Here is a 20,541-nt window from a genome sequence, read left to right as displayed (position 1 = left end):
CCCTGACGGGCAAGAACGTTTACTCGCAGCGCGGAGAGGAGTAGCACTTTTATTAAAGATCAACATGTAACCGAACAAACCGAATTACCACCATTTGAGTTATGAGAACACTCCGTTCTCAGCACGAAGGATCCAAGAGCAAGTCAACGTGTCCCATGACCAACCGCCACTCGCCCGGCATCTCTTCATTGCCACTGGGGCTGGCTAGCAACCCTGATGCTCAAGGAGTCATTCGAGAGCATCCAGAAGTCCACCATTTACAAGCCCGTCTGTTTTTCTCCGACCCTTCCCTCCAACCTCTCCGAGTCCATCACCTTCCAGCAGATAACACATCCACACCCCGCTAGGGATAGTTAAAGAATATGGAAATTCAGACGCGCTCCGAGAAGCCTTTGCAAAAGTCATCCACAGCCCTCAACAGTGAATTTAGAAACCCCAATTTTTTTCTGAGTTTGAAGTTTTTAAGCCTTGCGGATGGTTGGAGTAGGAAAAAGGAAATTTACTAGGCAGTGCAGAGGAAATCTTGTTGTCCTCTATTGTGGCAGTGGGGGTGTTGCCCAATCCGGACTTATCTGCCTTGATAAAGGAAACCAAAGAAAAAGTAACAAGCACAAGGTTTTGTCAAACGAAAAGGAACCCTCTCCTTACCTTAATAGTGCTGGCCATAATGCAATCAAGTTTATTGATCGTTAATAAATGTTAATAATAATTATTGCTTCTCTCTGACCAGAAAGTAGTTTTGATGAGGTTGTTTAGAGCGGATGAGATCGTGCTAAGTCTGGGAAATGAAGTCAGCCAATGGCAGGAAGAGGTTTCTATTGGTCCTGGCTGCCCAGCCCGAAGAAACAGGATATTTGGGAGTGGAGAGATAAGGGACCCTGAAAACAATGTTGTTTTTCTTGATGATATGCAGCCAGGAGATTTCTTTTTTTTTAATTAAAAAAAAAAAAGGGCATCCACTGCCCGGGACAGGGACCCCCACGGCAGGTATGACTTGATGTGTCACCACACGACATGCCACACAGAGGCAGGATGCAGACGTGGTGGCACTCCTCATGGCTTCACATGTGCCGTGAGCACTTCGGGACGGGGCGTGGAGGGCCCCCGACAGCCGGGTGCCAGGCCTTCTGGGCCCCCACCTCCCTGGACCTGCCACACGCCTGCCACACGGGACTCGAGCCACTCATCCCCACACGCTCCCCGTTCCGTTCTCCAAAATGGAAACGTTGCAGGTAGAACTTATTTCACGTTAACGTATTTGCTTGCTGATTTGTAACGGCCTGCCTTGATTCAACATCTCAAGTGAGTATTCCCAGAAGTTTCATTTTCTCTTTCCAAGCACATGTAATTCTTTTTATTTGCTCCACAATAAACCAGTCGAAAACACACAAAGGCTCTAGAACTAGTAAGGTAAAGCAAGGCAAAGAACGGGAAAAACTAAGCCCGTCAAATCCTGATCTGTAAGTATTTATTTAAAGGCCAAATAACGGAAATTACGGCAAATGGTTTCTGATGCGAGCAAGCCGGTCCCACTCTGACGAAAGTCAGCGCTGTGGGCCACAGACCCTCAGAGAGATCTTGACTCTGCAGAGATAGCAGGTGAAGACCTCATTAAGGGTTTTAAAGTCCAGGCTGTAAGTTCAGGGCCACACGTCTGTTTTCCACCCAAAGGAAGTACAGCTAATGTAAGCTTGAACATTCCTTAGAGGGTTTCGGGCCTTTAATTACTCATTTTCAGGAAACTACTTGTTCTCTGGAAGAAACAACATTTTGCTTTGAATCCAGCTACACGAAAGCTGGACCAGTAAAGAAGTGTGGTCTCCACACGGGGACCCTCAGAACCCAAAAGACGAAATCCTGAGTCATTCAGCAACTCTTGGTTCTAGAGGTGGACGGTCGGTGAATTGATTTCACTCAGACTTCAGGCCTGCCTATGGCAGAGCTCTAGAAACTAGCCTGGGTTTCTATATCTTTGGTTGTCTCCTGACTTAACCCCTTTGCATTAGGATAGAAGGAGGAGGGGCAGGGGGGCAGGGAGAAACAAACAAACGAAGAAACAAAGGAAAAAGAGAAAATTAAAGAAATCCTGTTCTGGATAAAAGTCAGAACCCACACGTTCTCACCGTCTACACTTTGAGGGGGTGTTGATTTCCCCTCTTTTCATCTCTGAACAATGAAGGAGATGGCAGGCCGATTAAAATTTTGTTTCCCCGAAAGTTTCAAAGCACTGAGTTGTTTTATCTGGGTCGCGTCCACAAGGATTCGGGAGTGCTGAGAAAAATGTTCTCTGCTCCGCCAGGGTTCCCTGCTTTTGCCCTCCTGAGAAGCATCGACTGTAAATGTTACCCACGGTACCCCAGTGAGCAGTGTTCCATCACGGGTTTCCCAAAGAGCAGCCTTAAACAGGACGGACACTTTGCTAACAAAAGAGCCTTGGGGGAACCTGCTGACTGGTCTTACCTCACTCTGGTCTCCTGGTTTCTAACCCAGCCCTCTCCGTGTCGTCCCCAAAGACCTAGGACACCTAACTCTTCATCAAGCCTCTGCTCTTAACTCCTTGGTTACTGCTTAGTTCAGATCAAGCAGGGGAATCTTTTAATTCTTTATGCAGGGAAAAATTTCCAACATGCAGAAACAAGTTAATGCAAAGGACTCCTAATATCTTTCGCCCACTTACCCCAAATGCTGGTAATTTTCATTTCCTTTGCTTTCTCTCTCTAAAATTTATGTATAATGCCTACGTGTGAATAGGCACAGATCTCCTTTATTCTGTAATTAATAAAAATGCTGTTTTATTAGAGACGAATTTCTTTGCTTGGATACTTACAGACAGAAAACCAGATGTTACTATTCGACCTATTTCCTGAAGGTTCTACCCACAAGTTTCACTGTGTTGAATTTTGAAGATGCGCACAAATATGGAGGTGATCTGGTAAAAAGCCAGTGTTCAGGCAGTGAGTTGTAATTCCTGTCACAAAGTTTTTTAAGGCAAATATTCCTCATTTCTAACAACAAGATGTTAGACTCATGCTGAGCATCTTCAAAGACAATAATTCCTGATACCTATAATGACATAATAGCATGCAAGCCTGGTACTCTCTGAATGTTTAAGGCAAAGTTGCTTTTTAACTTTGATTGGCTATTGAAAGCATTTGACGTATCTATTAATGAGAATATAGTAGTTCAGTGGGGAGCCTGCGTGGCTCAGTCGTTTAAGCTGCCCAACTCCTGATTTCAGCTCGGGTCAGGATCTCGTGGTTTGTGGGTTCAAGCCTTGCATCAGGCTCTGTGCTGACAGTGCGGAGCCCAGTTGGAATTCCTCTCTCTCTCTCTCTCTCTCTCTCTCTCTCCTGTTCTCTGCCTCTCCCCTGCTCATGCTCCTCTCTCTCAAAATAAATAAATAAATAACTTTAAAAATTAAAAAAAAAAAAAAAAGAATATAGTGGTGCAGAAACCATGTCCCAAACGTTAGTCCCTGGGGGAATCATCCAAAAATAATGCTATCACTTAATCCTCCCCTTTACCCCCACCCCAAGCCTACACCTACGTTTGGCCTCAGCACCAGATTATTCAGCATCTTAAGGACTAGGCAGCTTCTAACCAGACAGCAGCCCTCCTTGGGGAAAGCCACCCTTCAGGTAACCAGGCCGACCCATGTCAGGGCAATCTAGCAGACAGAGACACAGCTTGGGGGGGCCATCTTGCCACGATCCTGCCAGGACAAGGTCCTTCTCCACTCTCCTTGGAACACAGTAAACACCACAATGGACCAGTATGGCCCCCCAGTGTCTGTAGACATCTGAGCCCATGAGTAAATTCTACATTTCCATTTTTACTTACCCATCATGGACCCATTCCCCATGAGGTTACCACAACCCTTTGTAAGCCTGTTCCTATCTTGTTCCAAATGAAAAAAGGAAATCATACAAAACTGACCATACGTTTACTGTAACAGTAAAAAGGGGCATTGCCATTTATTTGTCTTAAAACCACGTCTTCCCAGTTTCTAAAGAGGCAACAAATTCTCATCCGTATTCTGTTATTAACTTCTCTGAGATCGACAGAGGAAGGTCAGGAGTTGAAACACTTTGGATGAGGGCAGTATGGTTCTAAAAACGATGTAAGGGCGCAGCAAAGAGATAATGAACCACAATTTTAATTGAAGCCCCAACAGAAGGCTCGCTCGTGAATGACTGATTAATCCTGGTATTAAACATCCATACACTGGAATGGTCATCAGCACTTAAAATACTGCAGGGAAATGATGTAACAGAGGAATGCCCAGTGATATGGAGAACTGTTATGATACTGTGCCTGGGAAGTTAAAAATCAGGGTCCAAGAGACAGTTATGTCAGAGACCCATTTTGTTAAAAGGAAAAAGGCAAGAGAGAACTACCAGGAGGCTCTAGGTACTATGGTACTAATGGTGGATGGTCTTTCTTTTCTTATTTGTTTTTCCTCCGTCTCCTTCGGTTCATCTCGATTTCTGAACATTTACAGTAAATAGAAATTAAATTTTAATGTAAAAGTTATAGAAGTGACACGTAAGGTTCCATGTTTTTTAATAAATGCCTGTGTAACACGCAGCACACAATATCTATACTTGTCAAGCCCCACGGGTGCGTACCAAAACGCATGCTCTTTGTTAAATGTCTACAGCAAGAAAAGAGGAGCCCTGTTTGTAACCCAGAAGATACTCATGTGTCTTGTCACGGTCATCTAAGGAAACCCAGAAGATACTCATGTGTCTTGTCACGGTCGTCTATCCAACATCAACCCATCTAGTCAATATTAATAAAGGGGCTTTTCCACGCCAGGAGCTCTGGTCGGCACTAGGAAATAAAGCATGACAAGGCTCTGTCCTGCCACTGGGTGTCCCAACATTCAGGAAGTCTGTGTTTGTCGACTTCAATTCCGCCCACATAAAACTGTGGAGCTTGGGACCAGCCCATGAGATGCAAACTTTTTAAGGGTAAAACAATAGGACCAAGTGCTCTATATTGTCCCTAAAATGACACATGAATCTTAAAATGTATACTGTTTGGATTATTCATGAACAGCCTGCAAGAAGGATGTCCCAGGGATTTTTGCCAAGGACATGCCTGAGATTACAGATAAGGATCAAGCATCTGGAGCTGCCCCCACAGTGGAAAACTACATCACTCGGTGGAACTTTTCCGTCCACTGGAGGGTTTGCTTGAGAACACGCACAGTGTAAGGCACTCTTAGCCGCCAAGGTCGCTCATTACACACAGGTTGAGGACCGTTTTTCTATTCAAAGCTTACTGCGTGAGCACAGTTTCACTCCATTGAGTAAGACTGTGTGTGTGTGTGTGTGTGTGTGTGTGCGCGCGCGTGTGATGCCCTCCAGCAACACATTAAGAAATAATCCAATTACAATTCAAATAACTATTGTTTCAACACCTTCTCTATGTGGTTAATATTATTCTTCAACATCTTGGTTGATTTGAACTCATCTAAACCGAGGAAATTGTTATCACATACTAAATCCTCAACTTCTCAACACCGAGTTGCAATTTCCTTAATTTTGAAGCACGTGTCAGTTCAGCTCTATAGGCTCCAATGGAGCGACGATTTCAATGAATGCAATTTCATAAGCGTCACATGTATTCTCATGTTTTTTTAGCAACTTTGCTCTTAGCCAATTCTGTACGCCTCTAAAAACTCAGGAGTATTAAAATCAGTATTAGGGACCCTAAATATGTCAATGTAACACTCGGGGCTAAAGAGAGAAGAAATTCCTAGGAACATTTATTTTGACACAGTAATTTAAAGGAAATTTCCTGTTTCAATGATCGTGTTTCCACATATAATTTGTGAACCATTCTATGAGTTTCGAGGTTTTTTATCCATACAACTGGCATATATAAGCCTAGATGTTACAGCCTCCAGATGGCAGTGGTCACCATAAGGCCTGGTCTGCCCACAGGGCATGGGTCTAGCACCCGTGCCACACAATTGGAGGCGACACAAAATCACATGGCCATCCCGCCAGGTGTTGTCCTGCTCCTCTGTCCCCTACTGAGATTTGGAGAATCATGTCCCAATTACTTCCTCAGCAGTCACCCCTGACCACCCTGAGAAGTTATCTTGAGCTGTTTAAATTAACTTAGATTTTGACCTAGTTAGACTGTCAATTTTTTTAAGTGTGTCAGTCTCATTTATAAGATACTATATATCAGCATCTATTTTTGTCTTGACCGTCCACATACATTATTTTGTCAAGAAAATACGCACTCTTTTAAGTTTTTTTTTTAATTTATTTGGAGAGAGAGAGAGAGCACAAGTGGGTGAGGGGCAGAGAGAAGAAAAGACAGAAACTCAAGCAGGCTCTGTGCCATCAACGCAGAGCCCGATGTGGGGCTCGAACCCACAAACTGTGACATCATGACCTGAGCAGAGATCAAGGGTTGGACGCTTAACCGACTATGCCACCCAGGCGCCCCCATACTACTTTGTAAAGAAAGATAGTAAAATGCACTATAATGTCACCCAGATAATGGAAATTTACAGAGAAGCCTGCATTAGACAATTGCTCCCCGTTCTTTTACAAGATGTTTTGAGTCAGATTCAGAAGGCCTTTCTTTGTACAACACTTAATATGTGTGTATGTATTTGCTAATCTATTTATATCACAAATGGAATCAGAAATGAAGCCAAGGAACAAAGTGTTTGCCATAAAGAGCGCATTTACATTTGCGAGAGTGGATTCAGGCAACCTACAGAAGTCACCAAGTTGTAGGCCGGCTCGTGGAGGCAGGTGTGTCAAAGAGTGAGCATTTGCCACACCGTATCCTCTGCGCTGGACCCAGTCGGCATCGTACTCTTTCTGCACCGTGCCCTGCACAATGCAGGTAAACACCCTCTTCATGGTATCCTTTCTCTGCAAAGCCGGAAGGAGGCCCTTTCCCTCTTGAGGGTACAGTGTGCCGTTCAGATGGAGGCAGGCCAGCCTTCCAAAAAATGTGTTTACTCTGTTTAAATGCACTGAGTTGCACTGGAACTGTGACCCAGGCTAATTCACGGTTTTCATTTGATCTCAGTACAAACCTCAGCACACAGTTTGGGGGAAAACTACAGTATCTGGGGACAAATGGAAGTGACAATTCTAAATGTGTTGTCGATGACAGGCAGAAGGCAAGCTGGGGTTTGCCCGGTGGACGCTTGTTGCATCCTGTATTTATGGGCACAAAAATAATCCTGCAGCGAGAATTTTAGGAAGCAACCACCTATTGGCCAAAGACCTTCACTGCTTTGTTTATTTGCCAGCAATGGACCTGAGGCCTTGCAGGGACTTTTCCTTGGAACCGGCTGAACTGTTGTCACTAGAGGGTGCTAAATGTCCCTTTAAAGGGCCCTAAGGGTGTGACTAATTCTTCACTTGACGTTTTTTTGTATTGACATCATGATCCTACATAGTTGTCTCCTTTTTATCCATTAACGTTAAAATCCACCTTTCGTAATGGAGAAAGCTTTTCAGAGAAGTTTATACTGGTCATCAGTGTAACATAAGGAAATCTACTTGGATAAGGAGCAAAGATAAATTATACAGATATGCACCTTAGACTAAAGCCACCGTTTTTTCTGGGTGAGATCTGACCATGGAAATCACAGAATTGTTCTACCCCGCTCTCAGTGATCCCAAACCATAAAAACATTCTACTGCTCAGTAATTCCAAGTGGTTCAATATCTTCCTCATGCATGTTCCATGACATTAACAGGTCAGCTTTGGGTGTGTTTGCTTTCTGCGTAGACAACACTGCCTTCACATTCGCACCTTGCCTAAACTCTGATATACGAAGACCCCTTCCAGAAACAGACTGCGGGAAGGGTGTGGATTATATCATAACATGTGGGAGATACCTTCTGATGCCATCATTTATTTATTTTTCTTAATTATAGTTTTGGGGCTATGTTTATAGAGCATCACTTATAAAAACGATACACTATGTGAAAATACATATGAAATAAAGTTACCTTTAAAACTGAATAAGGAAGTTTTCCTGAAAACAATCCTATTATGTGATTGCACTGACTTCTAGGCCATCTAAATGCTAAACGCTTAAAGCAAAACACAGTGCCTTGGGAATATTTGCAAGAAATGTAAGTGACCTGCAACTTTTCTCTTCTCGTCCTCACTTGTGCTTTAAAATACCTATAGTTTTTTTTTTTCTTTTATTCTTCTCCCCCTTCCACTTTGGTTCATATACCAACGAAGGGAGAGGTCAGTGGGTGACAGTCGTTTGTCTGGTTCATGGCCATCTGAAGGTGGGGCTGCATGTGGGACAGGCTCCCACCGATCTCTGAAGAGGTGACAGAAAGTGTGGCTGGCGATGCATTTTCCTCTCGGTCTGCCAGGAGAGCAGAGGTTCATTTTCAATGTGCTCTATGGAAGGATAATTAAGGCAGTGTTTCGTCTGCTGGTCTGCGACTTTTAAAGGGAAACAAACTTCACCTTTGCACATAAATGGCGCACGGTGGATGGGGCGAGGTGTGGAAAACTGTGACCGGGGGACCCCGTGCCCAGCCTCAGGCGATGCCACTCTAGACAAAGGCACTGGCAGGAGGGGCGCCTGGGTGGCTCAGTCAGTTAAGTGTCTGACTTCGGCTCAGGTCATGATCTCGCAGCTTGTGAGTTCGAGCCCCGCGTCGGGCTCTGTGCTGTCAGCTCGGAGCCTGGAACCAGCTTCGGATTCTGTGTCTCCCTCTCTCTCTGCCCCTCCCTTGCTCACACAGTCTCTCTCTCTCTCTCTCAGAAATAAATAAACATTAAAAACATTTTTTAAGGCACTGACAGAAGAGAAGAGCAACCCCAGGCTCACAGAGCCTGCCCCCACACTATCGGCTCCCCCAGATGAACAGCTTAGGTGGAAACCGAAGGATGGGAGGGCAGAGCTGGCTTCTGGGCCACCAAGGGAGACGGTTGGAGACCACCTGGGCTGACACCCCTCAGGGAGCACGAGTCTAGTGAGTCCAGTCACAGGGGCCTTGGCTCCGGGCGAGGAGGCCTCAGCCTGGCCTCAGCCTCAGTGAGTCAAGGAGTCACGGACTCCACCTGGGCCCGTTTTCCTTCGGCAAATCAACTGGTGATGTTGCAGGTTTGTTCAAGGGAGGAATCAGCACGTACTGAGTCCCCTGCCATGTGCCACCCTCCCCGTGCCCAAAGACTGAGGGCAGCAAACCCCCGGAGCCCCTGGCGCTCTGTCCTCATGCAGAGGACACGTCCTCATGTCCTCCCGTGCTCGGCAACCATTTGCTGAATGAATGAATGAATGAATGAATGAATGAATGAATGAATGAAGCACGTCAACAGAGCCCAGGAGCACCAGGGAAGGAGAGTACCGGCCATGCCCGTGGGCCTCCCAGGAGAGGCCCTCAAAAGCCCAGAGTCTGACTTGAACTTGGCGTTCACCTGGTTTTCCACTGCGTGCTGACCAATTCCTGAGAAGATCTGCATTCGAAATTAAGAGGGAAGCTGGCACTCAAGCTGTGAGCCACCCACGCCTCCCCCCACCACACGCGCACAAGCACAATAGAACGACAGCGAGGAAGACACTAACTGATGCGGAGAGACAGAGACACACAGAGGCTGGCTGCCCCACCACCGTGCCACCCCCACGTTTCCAGGCCACATGACCCGCGTAACTTTAGAGGCGACTTTCTCCAGCAATTCCCCCAGATCAGGCCGTGCGGGGGAAGAAGGCAGCTGGTCCCTTCGAGACCTTCCACCAACTCTGTGTGTGACGGGATTTCCCTCTCGGTAACTGAACTGACAACACCTGGCAGTGAGAAGATATTCCATGAGAATAACAACCTACCAACCACGTAAACGAGTGACTGAAAGAAGGAGACTCTGTCCTGTGTTTTGCCTGCCTCGTGGTATCTTTACGGCACGTTTATTTCAAAATAAAGTAACAGCTTTTGGCGCTACCCCAGCCCTTGCAATTTTCCAAAGCAACTCTGACTAAGGTTATTTCCAGCGACACTGATTCAGCACCTGGGTCGGTCCCACGTGCAATTAGTGAAAACCGTCAGAATGCCGGGTTCGTTGCACTTCTGGACGCTTGCCGCGTCACCCACGGTGACTGAATCGCCCAGAGAGCCCAGCAAGATTCGCCATCACAGGTGCCCATCTTAGAAGGTGACATCGACACTGCTCCCACCAAAAGGGGGGGGCCCATGTACCCACCCTTCGAAGCTGGGAAGACCTGTCTCTACAGTGTTTAAGTTCAGCTCCTGCGCCCTCCAAGCTACCTGGAAACATGGTGCAGCTTCCACCCGCTTTCCTTGGCAACAGCCACCCTCGCATCTTGACCGCCATACTGAGAGAGAGCCCAAGGAGCACGAAGAAGCCATGATGGAGACTCTGAGGGAAAAATGCCTGTCTCAGCCCAGTCAACCCTTGGAACCACGGAGAACAGAAGTGATAAAGTGGTCACTGTGAGTTTTAAGCCCCCGAGTTCCAGAGTGAATTCGTTCTAAAGCAAAAGGTGACTGCAACGCCCTCAGAAGTTTCCTTACTCAAACACGTTTTTGCAACCTTGTTACGCAGCCAATAATTCTTCTGTGATCGCTTGTCCATTCGTCAAGCCCTTCCTGGCATCGACTCTATGCTCAGCCCCGTGTCAGGCACCGAAGATGTGCGAAGGAAGGGAAGCAGCCATCGGCCAAACACACACACAAAAAGTACGTATCTGTTGGAGAGAAAACGTGCCAAAATTTCAACAGCATCTGACTTAAAAGACGTAAGAGGCGAACATCGCGAGTTCTTCCCTCCCTCTTCCCCCCGCTTCCTCTCCGCTCATTACAGGTGCGTGTGCCTCGGGTCACCTGAGCCCCCCAGGGCAGGGACCCCTGGGTCCTGGCTGTGACCTCCCTCCTCGGTCCCCACCCCGTGCCTGCAGCCTGCTGACCCTCCCCATTCCCACTTTCTGGAAGCATCTCTGCCCATCCACCTTAGGTTACTTTCCCCAGGAGACATGGGAAAGCTTTAATTTCCCCTCTGTGACTTCCACAGGAATGGGGCTGGTAAATGAGAAGCAGAGGGAGAGGGTTCATTACCCCGAGTTACTAAAAAGAGAAGCACCAGTGTTTGGGAGGTGGTGCTATTATTCCCCTTGAAACATTAGCCGCTAGAAACCAGGGGCCCTGTCCCCTGTGCGGCGTCTCGGGCTTCCGGGATGCCACGGGGGTTTCCACTGGGTCAGTTGTGACAATGGGGAGAGCCATCCGGAAGACCGCGAGGTGGGGCCTGGCCAACCACCACCCCAGAGCAGAGGGGAGACGCACAGGTACCCACGAGGGGGCCCTGTTTCCCGGATCTGCGGCCCCGGGTGTTCCTCATCCCCAGAAAGAGCGTGAGAAAAACAGCAGTCCCCACGGAATGCTCTCCACACATCTGTGGGGCTTCTTTATAAAGAAGGTCAAGTTCTCTTACTTTCCAACTCACGTACTGAATTCCTGTGGATGAAGCAACCCTATTCTGAGCCCGGAGGGCCGGAGCACCCAAATCTCACCTCCCAGACTTGGAGATAATCTGCATCTGAGATATCTGATTCCAGGTGACTTCAAGCTCTTTCAAACTTTTCATCAGGAACAGAAGCCATTAGTATGTCTCACACCGCTCCGTTTTACGGAATTCTTGCGCTGCGAGCTCTTTTTATTATTTTCTTAACAGCCAGAAAAAAAAAAAAAAAAGAACTGGGAAAGTTCACAAAGAAATTTTTCAACTGCCAGGGGTGACCCCTAACCCAAGCCTTTGTGCCTAATCTGTAAAAGGGAGTGAGAAGTATTGCGTCCCTTTGGAGTGGGGGGCTCTGTGTCTTTAAGAGAGCGGGGAAACCGCTAACAATGAGGCTACACATACCTTGTGCTTCTTTGTTAGTAACTGCAAACCAAAAACAGATGTGAAATATCAGCGGCCACCTTGTACTGACCCATGGACGTTGAGGCTAATCCAGACCATTCTTAATAACTCAAAACCGCCACCCTTTAGCTTTCTAATTTTTTTCTCACTTACAAGTGCAAAAAAGAACTGACAGACACATTAAGGTCCATTTCCCTCTGAACACATACAGATTTTCTCCGATAAGAGCCAGGAGTAAGAGCTCTCCCCGCGAAACCGTGCAGCTGTGAACGGACTCTGTGCCCGCGTAGGTGTTCATCGCCTTCAACCAAACAACAGCTGGAAGGAGAGAATTTATGCTGAAAATCAGATATTCCGTTGTTACCTTTTCCCAGCAGCAGTAAGTGCAGAATTTCTGGAATTAGTAGACTGCTTGGAAGTAAAAAACCAGAGGTTTTGGGTATGAATCCAGCAATCCAAAAACGCTTCTCTAACATCAAAACCGTTTTAATTTCCAACCATCTTCCTGAATTCAAAAGTAATGAATGTAAGTGCAGAAGAAAAATCAATAGGTACAGGTATGATTCATAACCCCCCAAATGAAGAAATCAATCATTCTGCACTAAATTTGAACATTCTATCAACAGTACGTCTATTTACTAAATCCAAGAGGAACTCCTTTAACATAAAATCAAAGACAAAATTGTTTCAGACATTGTGTATTGTTTTTTGCCTGAAAGCAGACACAAGGTGAAATGAGTATTAGATGCAAGGCTAGACGTTGATTGATTTTTAACACCTATCAATACGGCAATTACACCGTCATGTGACACAGGGCTTCCTGGTCTCACACTGAAATTGGATGGATGCAGAGTTATAGTTGGAAAATTATTAGACGCAGTCACTTGACCGTATTTCACCACTGTAAGACCATGGATGGTACATATACAGCATGCCACCATCTAATGCATCGCTTTCTAGAAGAGAAAAAATAATTCTGCCAAACAAAATTAGTCGTAACACTTTCTTAATCCAACAGCTGTAAGACACAGCCCAATTTTTGAAAATAACTATGTGCCTTACGGTAGATGTGATGCAGTCTACTTATGAAAGAACCCATCATGAGAGCACTAAAATGTTATCTGTCATACACCAAAAACTAATACAATGTTATAAGATGTCAGCTATAACTTAATTAAAAAATTAAAAACCAGAATTTGCATAAAAGCAAGTCACTATCACAAGATTCTGCCATTTATAAACTGTCCAATAAATAGTAAAAGAAATGCAAGGAAATCAATATAAGGAAGCCAAACCACAGTATTTGGGGCCTTATCCATATGAAAAAAATGAAAAATTTTTATTACGGCAGCACAGGTAAGAATGTGGAGGAAAGAACACTCTCATTCATGTATGTGTATTATGAATACAGATTCAGATCTTATCGGAAAATAATTCATCCTTTCACTCAGCAATTCCTATTTTTTTAGAATCCACCTTTTAGAAACACAATAAACAAAGACATGGGTGCAAGAATGTTCACTCTAACACTCTTTAGTAATAGTAAAAAATGAGAATAAGTTGGATACCTATCAATCAGAGACTAGATAAACATATTACACAGTATTAAGAAGAATGAGACAGATCTAAATTCACTGCATAGAAAATTTTTGCAGTATATTAAGTTCAAAACATTATCAGATGTGTGTTAGTATATGCAGAGAAAACATTCTGAAGTATAAACCTCAGTTTACAAGTTGGAACCATGGCATAACAGCCTCTTTTCAAGTCAAACACTTGGGGAAAGTTGGACTGTAACAAGTATGTGTTACTTTTATAATCAGAAACAAATCTTCAATTCATATCTTAATGTAGAAATATTAAAATGCCACAAATCTGTAATATATTAATAAAAACTTAGGCTACTGATTAGATTTTAAAGAATAAATAAATACAATAATACATATTGGTACAAAGAGGTGGAGTTTTGTTCATTTACTCAAGAAACATTTGTGCATCTATATTGTTAAATATAATGTTAGTAAAATAATGACTTGTTAATAAAAGATTTTTGAGGAAAATGAAATTTTAGTTGGGTCCCACAGGATTAGCATGTGTTCAGATGGTGGGAAAAAAGTGGCAAAATCTTTTAGGAAAAAAAAAATTTTAACTTGGGTAAAGTATTTGATTCAACACAAAAGGAACAAATAAACTACAGGTTAAGATTATTTTGAAAAAATGTGTCAAAGTGAGGAAATATCTTGACATCTATAGACAGATACTTGGTAACTCATTTGAGCAACGAGGACTCACAAGAATAATTCAAAGGGCACTTGACATAAAATTCTTTTGATTAGAACACACTGTATGACATTGCACGAAGAGAAGCCTGTAGAAATTATATGTATCTTAAATCTAACTTAAGCCAGGTTTGGTTCTGAAAGTAAAAAAGAGTAAATATGAAATAGATAAGAAATTATGTTACTGTTTCTGTGGCTAATACCTCATAGGAAAAAGGGAAAGGTATTAATCTTAAGAAGTTAGAAAAAAAAAAGAAAAAAGGAGGAAAATAACAAAGATATGAATAAAATTAATAAAATAGAGAATGACCATAAAAGGGAAAAGATTAACAAGTCAAATCTTTGAAAAGATTAGTTATTTATAAGCCCTTGGTGAGTATTATTAAGGGAAAAACAGAGAAAGTAAAAATAACCAAAGTCAACAGTGAAAAATGAGCCATTACTACAGATCCTATAGACATTAAAAGGATTATAAAAGAACATTATAAACAATTTCCTATCAATAAATGTGGAAGTTTAACTGAAACAAATAAAATCTTTGGAAAATATAATTTACCAAAACTTCCAAAGAAAAAAACACAAAATCTGAACTCCTATAACTATTAAAGTCATAGATTGATTAGATCATCTAAATCCTTCCTAAAAGAAAACCAAAAAGGAACATTCCAGGCCCAGACTTATTTAACAGCAAATTCTGACATACACTTAAGTAAGAATTAATGCTAGTCTTATACAAACTCTCCTAGGGCACCTTTTGGGATGAGCACTGGGTGTTGTATGGAAACCAATTTGACAGTAAATTTCATATATTAAAAAATAAAAAAAAAAAAAAAAATAAAAAAAAAAAAAAACAAACTCTCCTAGGTAATAGAAAAAAAGAAAAGCTTGACTCAAGATGTGACTAAGATACTATGAGAAAAAAAAATTATAGGCTGACCTCACACATAAAAGCAGATGCAAAATAAACTGAACAAAATCTCAGAAAACCAAATCCAACAGTATATGAAAGACAATAAATATATTATGGTCAAGCTGGGTGTATTCCAAGAATATAAGATTATTTCAATCAATGTAAATTATACATACATTGTAAGGAAGAAAAATCATATGATAATCTCAAATAAAAGAAGAAAACACATTTAATTAAATTTGATATCAATTCATAATAAAAATTCTTATTAGATTAGAAATAAAAGAGAACTTTGTCAGTCTCATAAATAGCATCTATGAAAGCTTACAGTAAGCCACCTACTTTAATGATGAAACACTGAAATTTATTCCTTTTAAGTTAGGAGAAAAGACAAAGAGGGTCACAATCACCACATCTGTCACAAATGGTCCTGGAGGTCCTAGTCAGTACATAAGTAAAAAATGAAATAAAATGCCAAGGAAAAAGTAGATAAAACTTTAGCTATTTTCAGATAGTATCATTTTTTACCTAGAAAATCCAAGAGAATTTAGAAATGAATCATCAAAAATATCTTAAAAGATGGGAATAAATCTAGTACAAGAGGTGCAGGACCTTTATATAGAGAACTACAAAGTATTATCAAAAGAAGGATTAAATAAATGGATAAGTATACCATATTCATGGATTGAAAGACTTAATACTGTAAAGATGTCAAGTCTCTTCAAACTCATCAACAGATACAATGTAGATCCAATCAAAATTGCAATAAGATATTTGGAGAACTTGACAAATTGATTCCAAAGTTTATGTAGAAATGCAGAGGGTCAAAAATAGAATAGATGTTATTAAAGAAGAGTGAAGTAGGATAACTTGTTCTATCAAACATTATTAAAGGCACAATAATTAGGTCCGAGTAGTATTCATGCAGGTATGACAAACAAAACAATGGAAAAGAAAAGATGGCCCAGAGACAAATTTACACACATAAGAACATGCTTACTTGTGACAAAGGTGGCATGCAGAGCAGTGAAGAAAGGAAGAAATCTCTAGAATATGGTGTTGGGAGAAATTGGATATCCATATGGAAAAAAAGCAACTTGACAACTAGCTCATACCATCAAAAACCAATCAGTCAAAAGTCAAAAACCAATTCCAGTCTAATTGTAAATATAAATGTGAGGCAAAACAATAAAGTTTCTAGAACATAATGTAAAGGATAGCTTCATGACTTTGGGATGGTGAAGATTTTATAAATAAGGCATAAAAACCACTAACTATAAGGGATGAGACTGATAAATTGAACTCCATTATAATTAAGAAAAAATTAAGAAATTCTTTTCCTTTTTTTTATTTTTAATTATTTTTAACATTTATTTATTTTCGAGACAGAGAGAGACAGAGCATGAACGGGGGAGAGTCAGAGAAAGAGGGAGACACAGAATCTGAAACAGGCTCCAGGCTCTGAACTGTCAGCACAGAGCCCGATGCGGGGCTTGAACTCACGGACCGCGAGATCATGACCTGAGCCGAAGTCAGACGCTTAACCGACTGAGCCACCCAGGTGCCCAAAAAATTCTTTTCATCAGAAGACACTACTAAGGGAATAAAAAGCAGTCAATGGAGTAGAAGGTGATATTTTTAACACATGTGACCTACTATTCATATCAAGAATACCTATAAATCAATAAGAAGATACACAACCCAAGGAAACACAGGGGAAAAAACTGAACAGGCATTCAAAAAAGAAGCTACCAAGTGCCTACTGAATCTATGAAAAAGTCTTCCACCTCATTATTAATCCAGGAAATGCAACTTAAAACCACAATGAGGGGCGCCTGGGTGGCTCAGTCGGTTGAGCGTCCGACTTCGGTTCAGATCGTGATCTCACAGTTTGTGAGTTTGAGCCTCACGTTGGGCTCTGTGCTGACAGCATAGAGCCTGGAGCCTGCTTCGAATTCTGTGTCTCCCTCTCTCTCTGCCCCTCCCCGCTCATTCTCTGTCTCTCTCTCCTTCAAAAAAATTTTTTAAACATTAAAAAACATTTAAAAAAATAAAACCATAATGAGAAAACAGAGCATATACATCAGAACGTCTAAAACGAAGACCGACAACTTTTTGGCAAAGATATGGAGTATCTGCCTACTTTTCACCTGCAGCTGGGGTTTAGAGGATACCTTTATTTATGAGTCAAGGTTCTTCTAGAAAACACTATATTCAAAGAGGTCATTGAAGAGAGTTTAGTGGAAGAACTTACAAAGATGAGGGAAGAATTTAGTAAAAGCTAGAGGGTGATGAAGTCCTGAGGGTTAGCAAGAAGGGGAAGCCATCATGGTCCTCAGGCTCCCAATGCCAAGGAGAAGGTGGTTATCAGCACCTGGAAACAGACGCAGATGAAGCTGTAATTACAGGACATGGTAAACAATAGGAGCTACGGTCTTCTCTAGAGGAAAACCGTCAGTGCCAACCTTTGGCCAAAGGGAGAAAGCTGGGGAAATAAATAATTGAACTCTGTCTCTCTCTCTTCCAACCCTGTGATTTCCTTCTGGTGTTTAAGCTGAACTCAGTGGAAGACAGAGGACCAGGCAGCCCATGTGATGCAGTTCAGAGATGTGAAACCCGGAGGCAAGGGTCAGGGCAGAGAAGGAGAAAGAGTGGACTGGAGAAGGAAACAGAGAAAATCCAGCACATCTGTATCATTAAAGACTTCGCAATGTCACTACACAATCAACGTACAGTGAAAGGTATGGCGTATGCACCAAACACACACACACACACACACACACACACACACACACACACACACACCGGCACATTCTCAGCAGTATTATCTGCCATAGCCAATGCTGGGAACATCTCTAAAGCCCTTCAGCAGTAGAATGAATCATAAAGTGTGGCACACTTATACATCGGGCACTCCACAGCAATGAAAATGAAGAAACTACCAGAAACCACTGCTACGCACATTATGTATCAATCTCACAAACCTAATGGTGAGGGAAAACCTGACAGAAAAGAATACACTATACGATTACTATTGTATAAAGATCAAAACGGAGGCAAAGCTACGCTATAGTGACTAGATATGCACGTTTGGATGAGAAATCTACTAAAAACAGTGAAGAAGTGATGATCAAAAAAGGTAATTAAGATATTTAGGTAATATCTCCCTGAGAGGGAGGGAGGGAAGAGTAAGGATGGGGGAGGGGCACAAGGGTGGGTCTGTTCCTGTATTATGATGAATCACGCTGTACATTGATTTTCAGGTACTTTTCTTTATGTGTGATGTTTTGAAAGTTTTTAAAAATTAATAAAATGGTGTGTGTCACCATGAGACAGTAGATGTTAGGCACGCATTGTCTTGCTCTTACAGGTAAACATTGCATCTGGCTACAGATGGGCAAGATATAAATCAGGACAGCCACCTGATCTGGGAGAAAGGACCAATCGAGAAACACTGCCATCCGATGAGCTTCCAAATAAGAGAAACTCAGATCAGGTGGTAGAAAGCATTTTGTGTACAATACTCTATACATAATCCTCTCATTCTGCAAAAGAGAAAGGAAGGAAGGAAGGAAGGAAGGAAGGAAGGAAGGAAGGAAGGAAGGAAGGAAGGAAGGAGCGGCACCTGGGTGGTTCAGTCTGCTAGGCATCTGACTTTGGCTCAGGTCATGATTTCACAGTTTGTGAGTTCAAGCCCCACGTCGGGCTCTGTGCTGACAGTCCAGAGCCTGGAGCCTGCTTCAGATTCTATGTCTCCCTCTCTCTCTGCCCCTCCTCCATTTGCTCACTCTCTCTCAAAAATAAACATTTAAAAATATTTTTAATAAAAAAAAAAAAAAGAAAGAAAGGAGGAAAAGAGAATGCTCTAGGGCTGCATTTTCTCTCCAGGCTAGCAGATCAAAAGTTTTCACACAAGGAATACTTTTACAGGCAGCAGATGAAACACGGCGCTAGGCAGTGAAGAAGGGATAATCTTGCTTTTTGGGAATATATTATCAGTTCCGCGTTTTCCGGGTGGGAGGAAGAAGGCAGCATCCCAAATACTTCCCATGACCCTCACCGCTCCACAACAAGGGTTACCTCCTCCGTGAGGGCCCTCATCCTGGAGGTGGCGTTCATTTAAAACCCAGACAACAAATCGGAGCCATTCACAGATGCAGGGGGGGCCGCCTTCCAAGTGAGGGACCAGCTAGTTCAGTCTTCCCGAGCCAGGCATAACCTTGGCACATCAGAGAAACAGAATACTGGCGCGCCGTGAGCCAGGGCTCAGTAATTTCATCCTGCGTCTGCAAGGTGGGCAAAAGCCAGATCACATCGAGGGGTTTGGACTTATCCCCAAAATGGCAGGAAGCCACTGGAGCTGGAGAACAAATGGAGGCTGTACGATCCCACTCACGGGAAGCAAAAGCTTGTCAACGTGCACAAGTGGAAGCTGGGAGAACCCACTAAGATATCTGCACCATCCAAGTAACGGAGGAGGGACCAGGACGAAACTGGCTGCTACGCTGGAGGCAGGGAGCAAAGGAAGGAAAATCAGACATGATCTGTGGTCTCTGGTTGTCATGTTGTTGTATTTATGGCCTTAGCAACTGGGAAGATGGTGTTTGCACTTTACAGAGATGGGAGAGACTTGGGAAATTCAAGTTTCGGGAGGGCAGATCAGGATTGGTACTTAAAGTCGAAGGCGCCTATAAACGTGTATGCTGAGATACCAATTAGTACATGGTTATGACCAGGGAGGTAAGGTTGTGAATCATTGAAATGTGGGTGGTTTTCAAGCCATGTGATTGGATCACAATTTTTTTTGAGCGGGGGGAGAGGTGAGTTAGACAACAAAGAAGAGGTGATCAAAGCTGGGTCTTGAGCTTGTCCATTTAGAAGCTGAGCGGAGAAAAGAAGAGGCAGCCTGTGACCTCAGGGAGGGCAGGAGTTAGATGCAGTGCTCTGTACCCATTGGGGATTTGTGGTCACAGATGTAGAGACCAGCCAGCACCGTTCTGCATGTTTTCTCAGGCAACATTCAGCAGCTCAAAGTGTACTTACTGTACATGGGGCCAAGCCCTGGGCCAATCATCACAAAACCTTAATAGGTATGTCTCTGATTAGCCAGATTTTATAGTGGAAGGTATGGGCACAGAGAAGTAACCTGTCCAAAGTCACAGCATGTGACCCAGCAGGAGATGCTTATAAAGATGGAGGTGAGAACAGGAACCATTGACTTTGAAGCAAAGTATTTCTAACTCTGTATTTCAAATCCTTAACCACCATTATGATGCTACCTCTGAAGGAAATAAAAAGGCACTCTGGGACGAAAGAAGCCCCTAAAGCAGGAAACTGAGAAAAAGACACAATGTGTGACTTCAATTAAAATACTCAGGGTTATTGGGAAGGATATCTTCCACATCAATACAATATGGCGCATCACTGTGTGATGAATTAAAAGAGAGAAAAATGATACAGATG

At 43.0% G+C, this 20,541-nt stretch overlaps 1 protein-coding gene across 4 annotated transcripts in view; it reads right to left on the bottom strand.

Moving 5' to 3' along the window:
* ERG (ETS transcription factor ERG) overlaps window positions 1–20,541 on the bottom strand; it is a 264,684-nt gene that overhangs the window by 110,134 nt on the left and 134,009 nt on the right. Inside the window, exon 1 of one of the 4 annotated variants that reach the window (XM_042903748.1) lies at window positions 649–771. The exons of the other annotated variants lie outside the window; for them this stretch is intronic. Coding sequence (XP_042759682.1) covers window positions 649–666 — 18 coding nt within the window. The 5' untranslated portion in view covers window positions 667–771. Of the gene's footprint in view, window positions 1–648; window positions 772–20,541 lie in introns of those variants that run through there. 4 annotated transcript variants of the gene reach the window in all.

Source organism: Panthera leo, chromosome C2 (genome assembly GCF_018350215.1).
Source record: "Panthera leo isolate Ple1 chromosome C2, P.leo_Ple1_pat1.1, whole genome shotgun sequence".
NCBI lineage: Eukaryota > Metazoa > Chordata > Mammalia > Carnivora > Felidae > Panthera > Panthera leo.
Note: the sequence above shows the minus strand (reverse complement) of the source record. Positions and strands in the feature narration are given on the sequence as shown.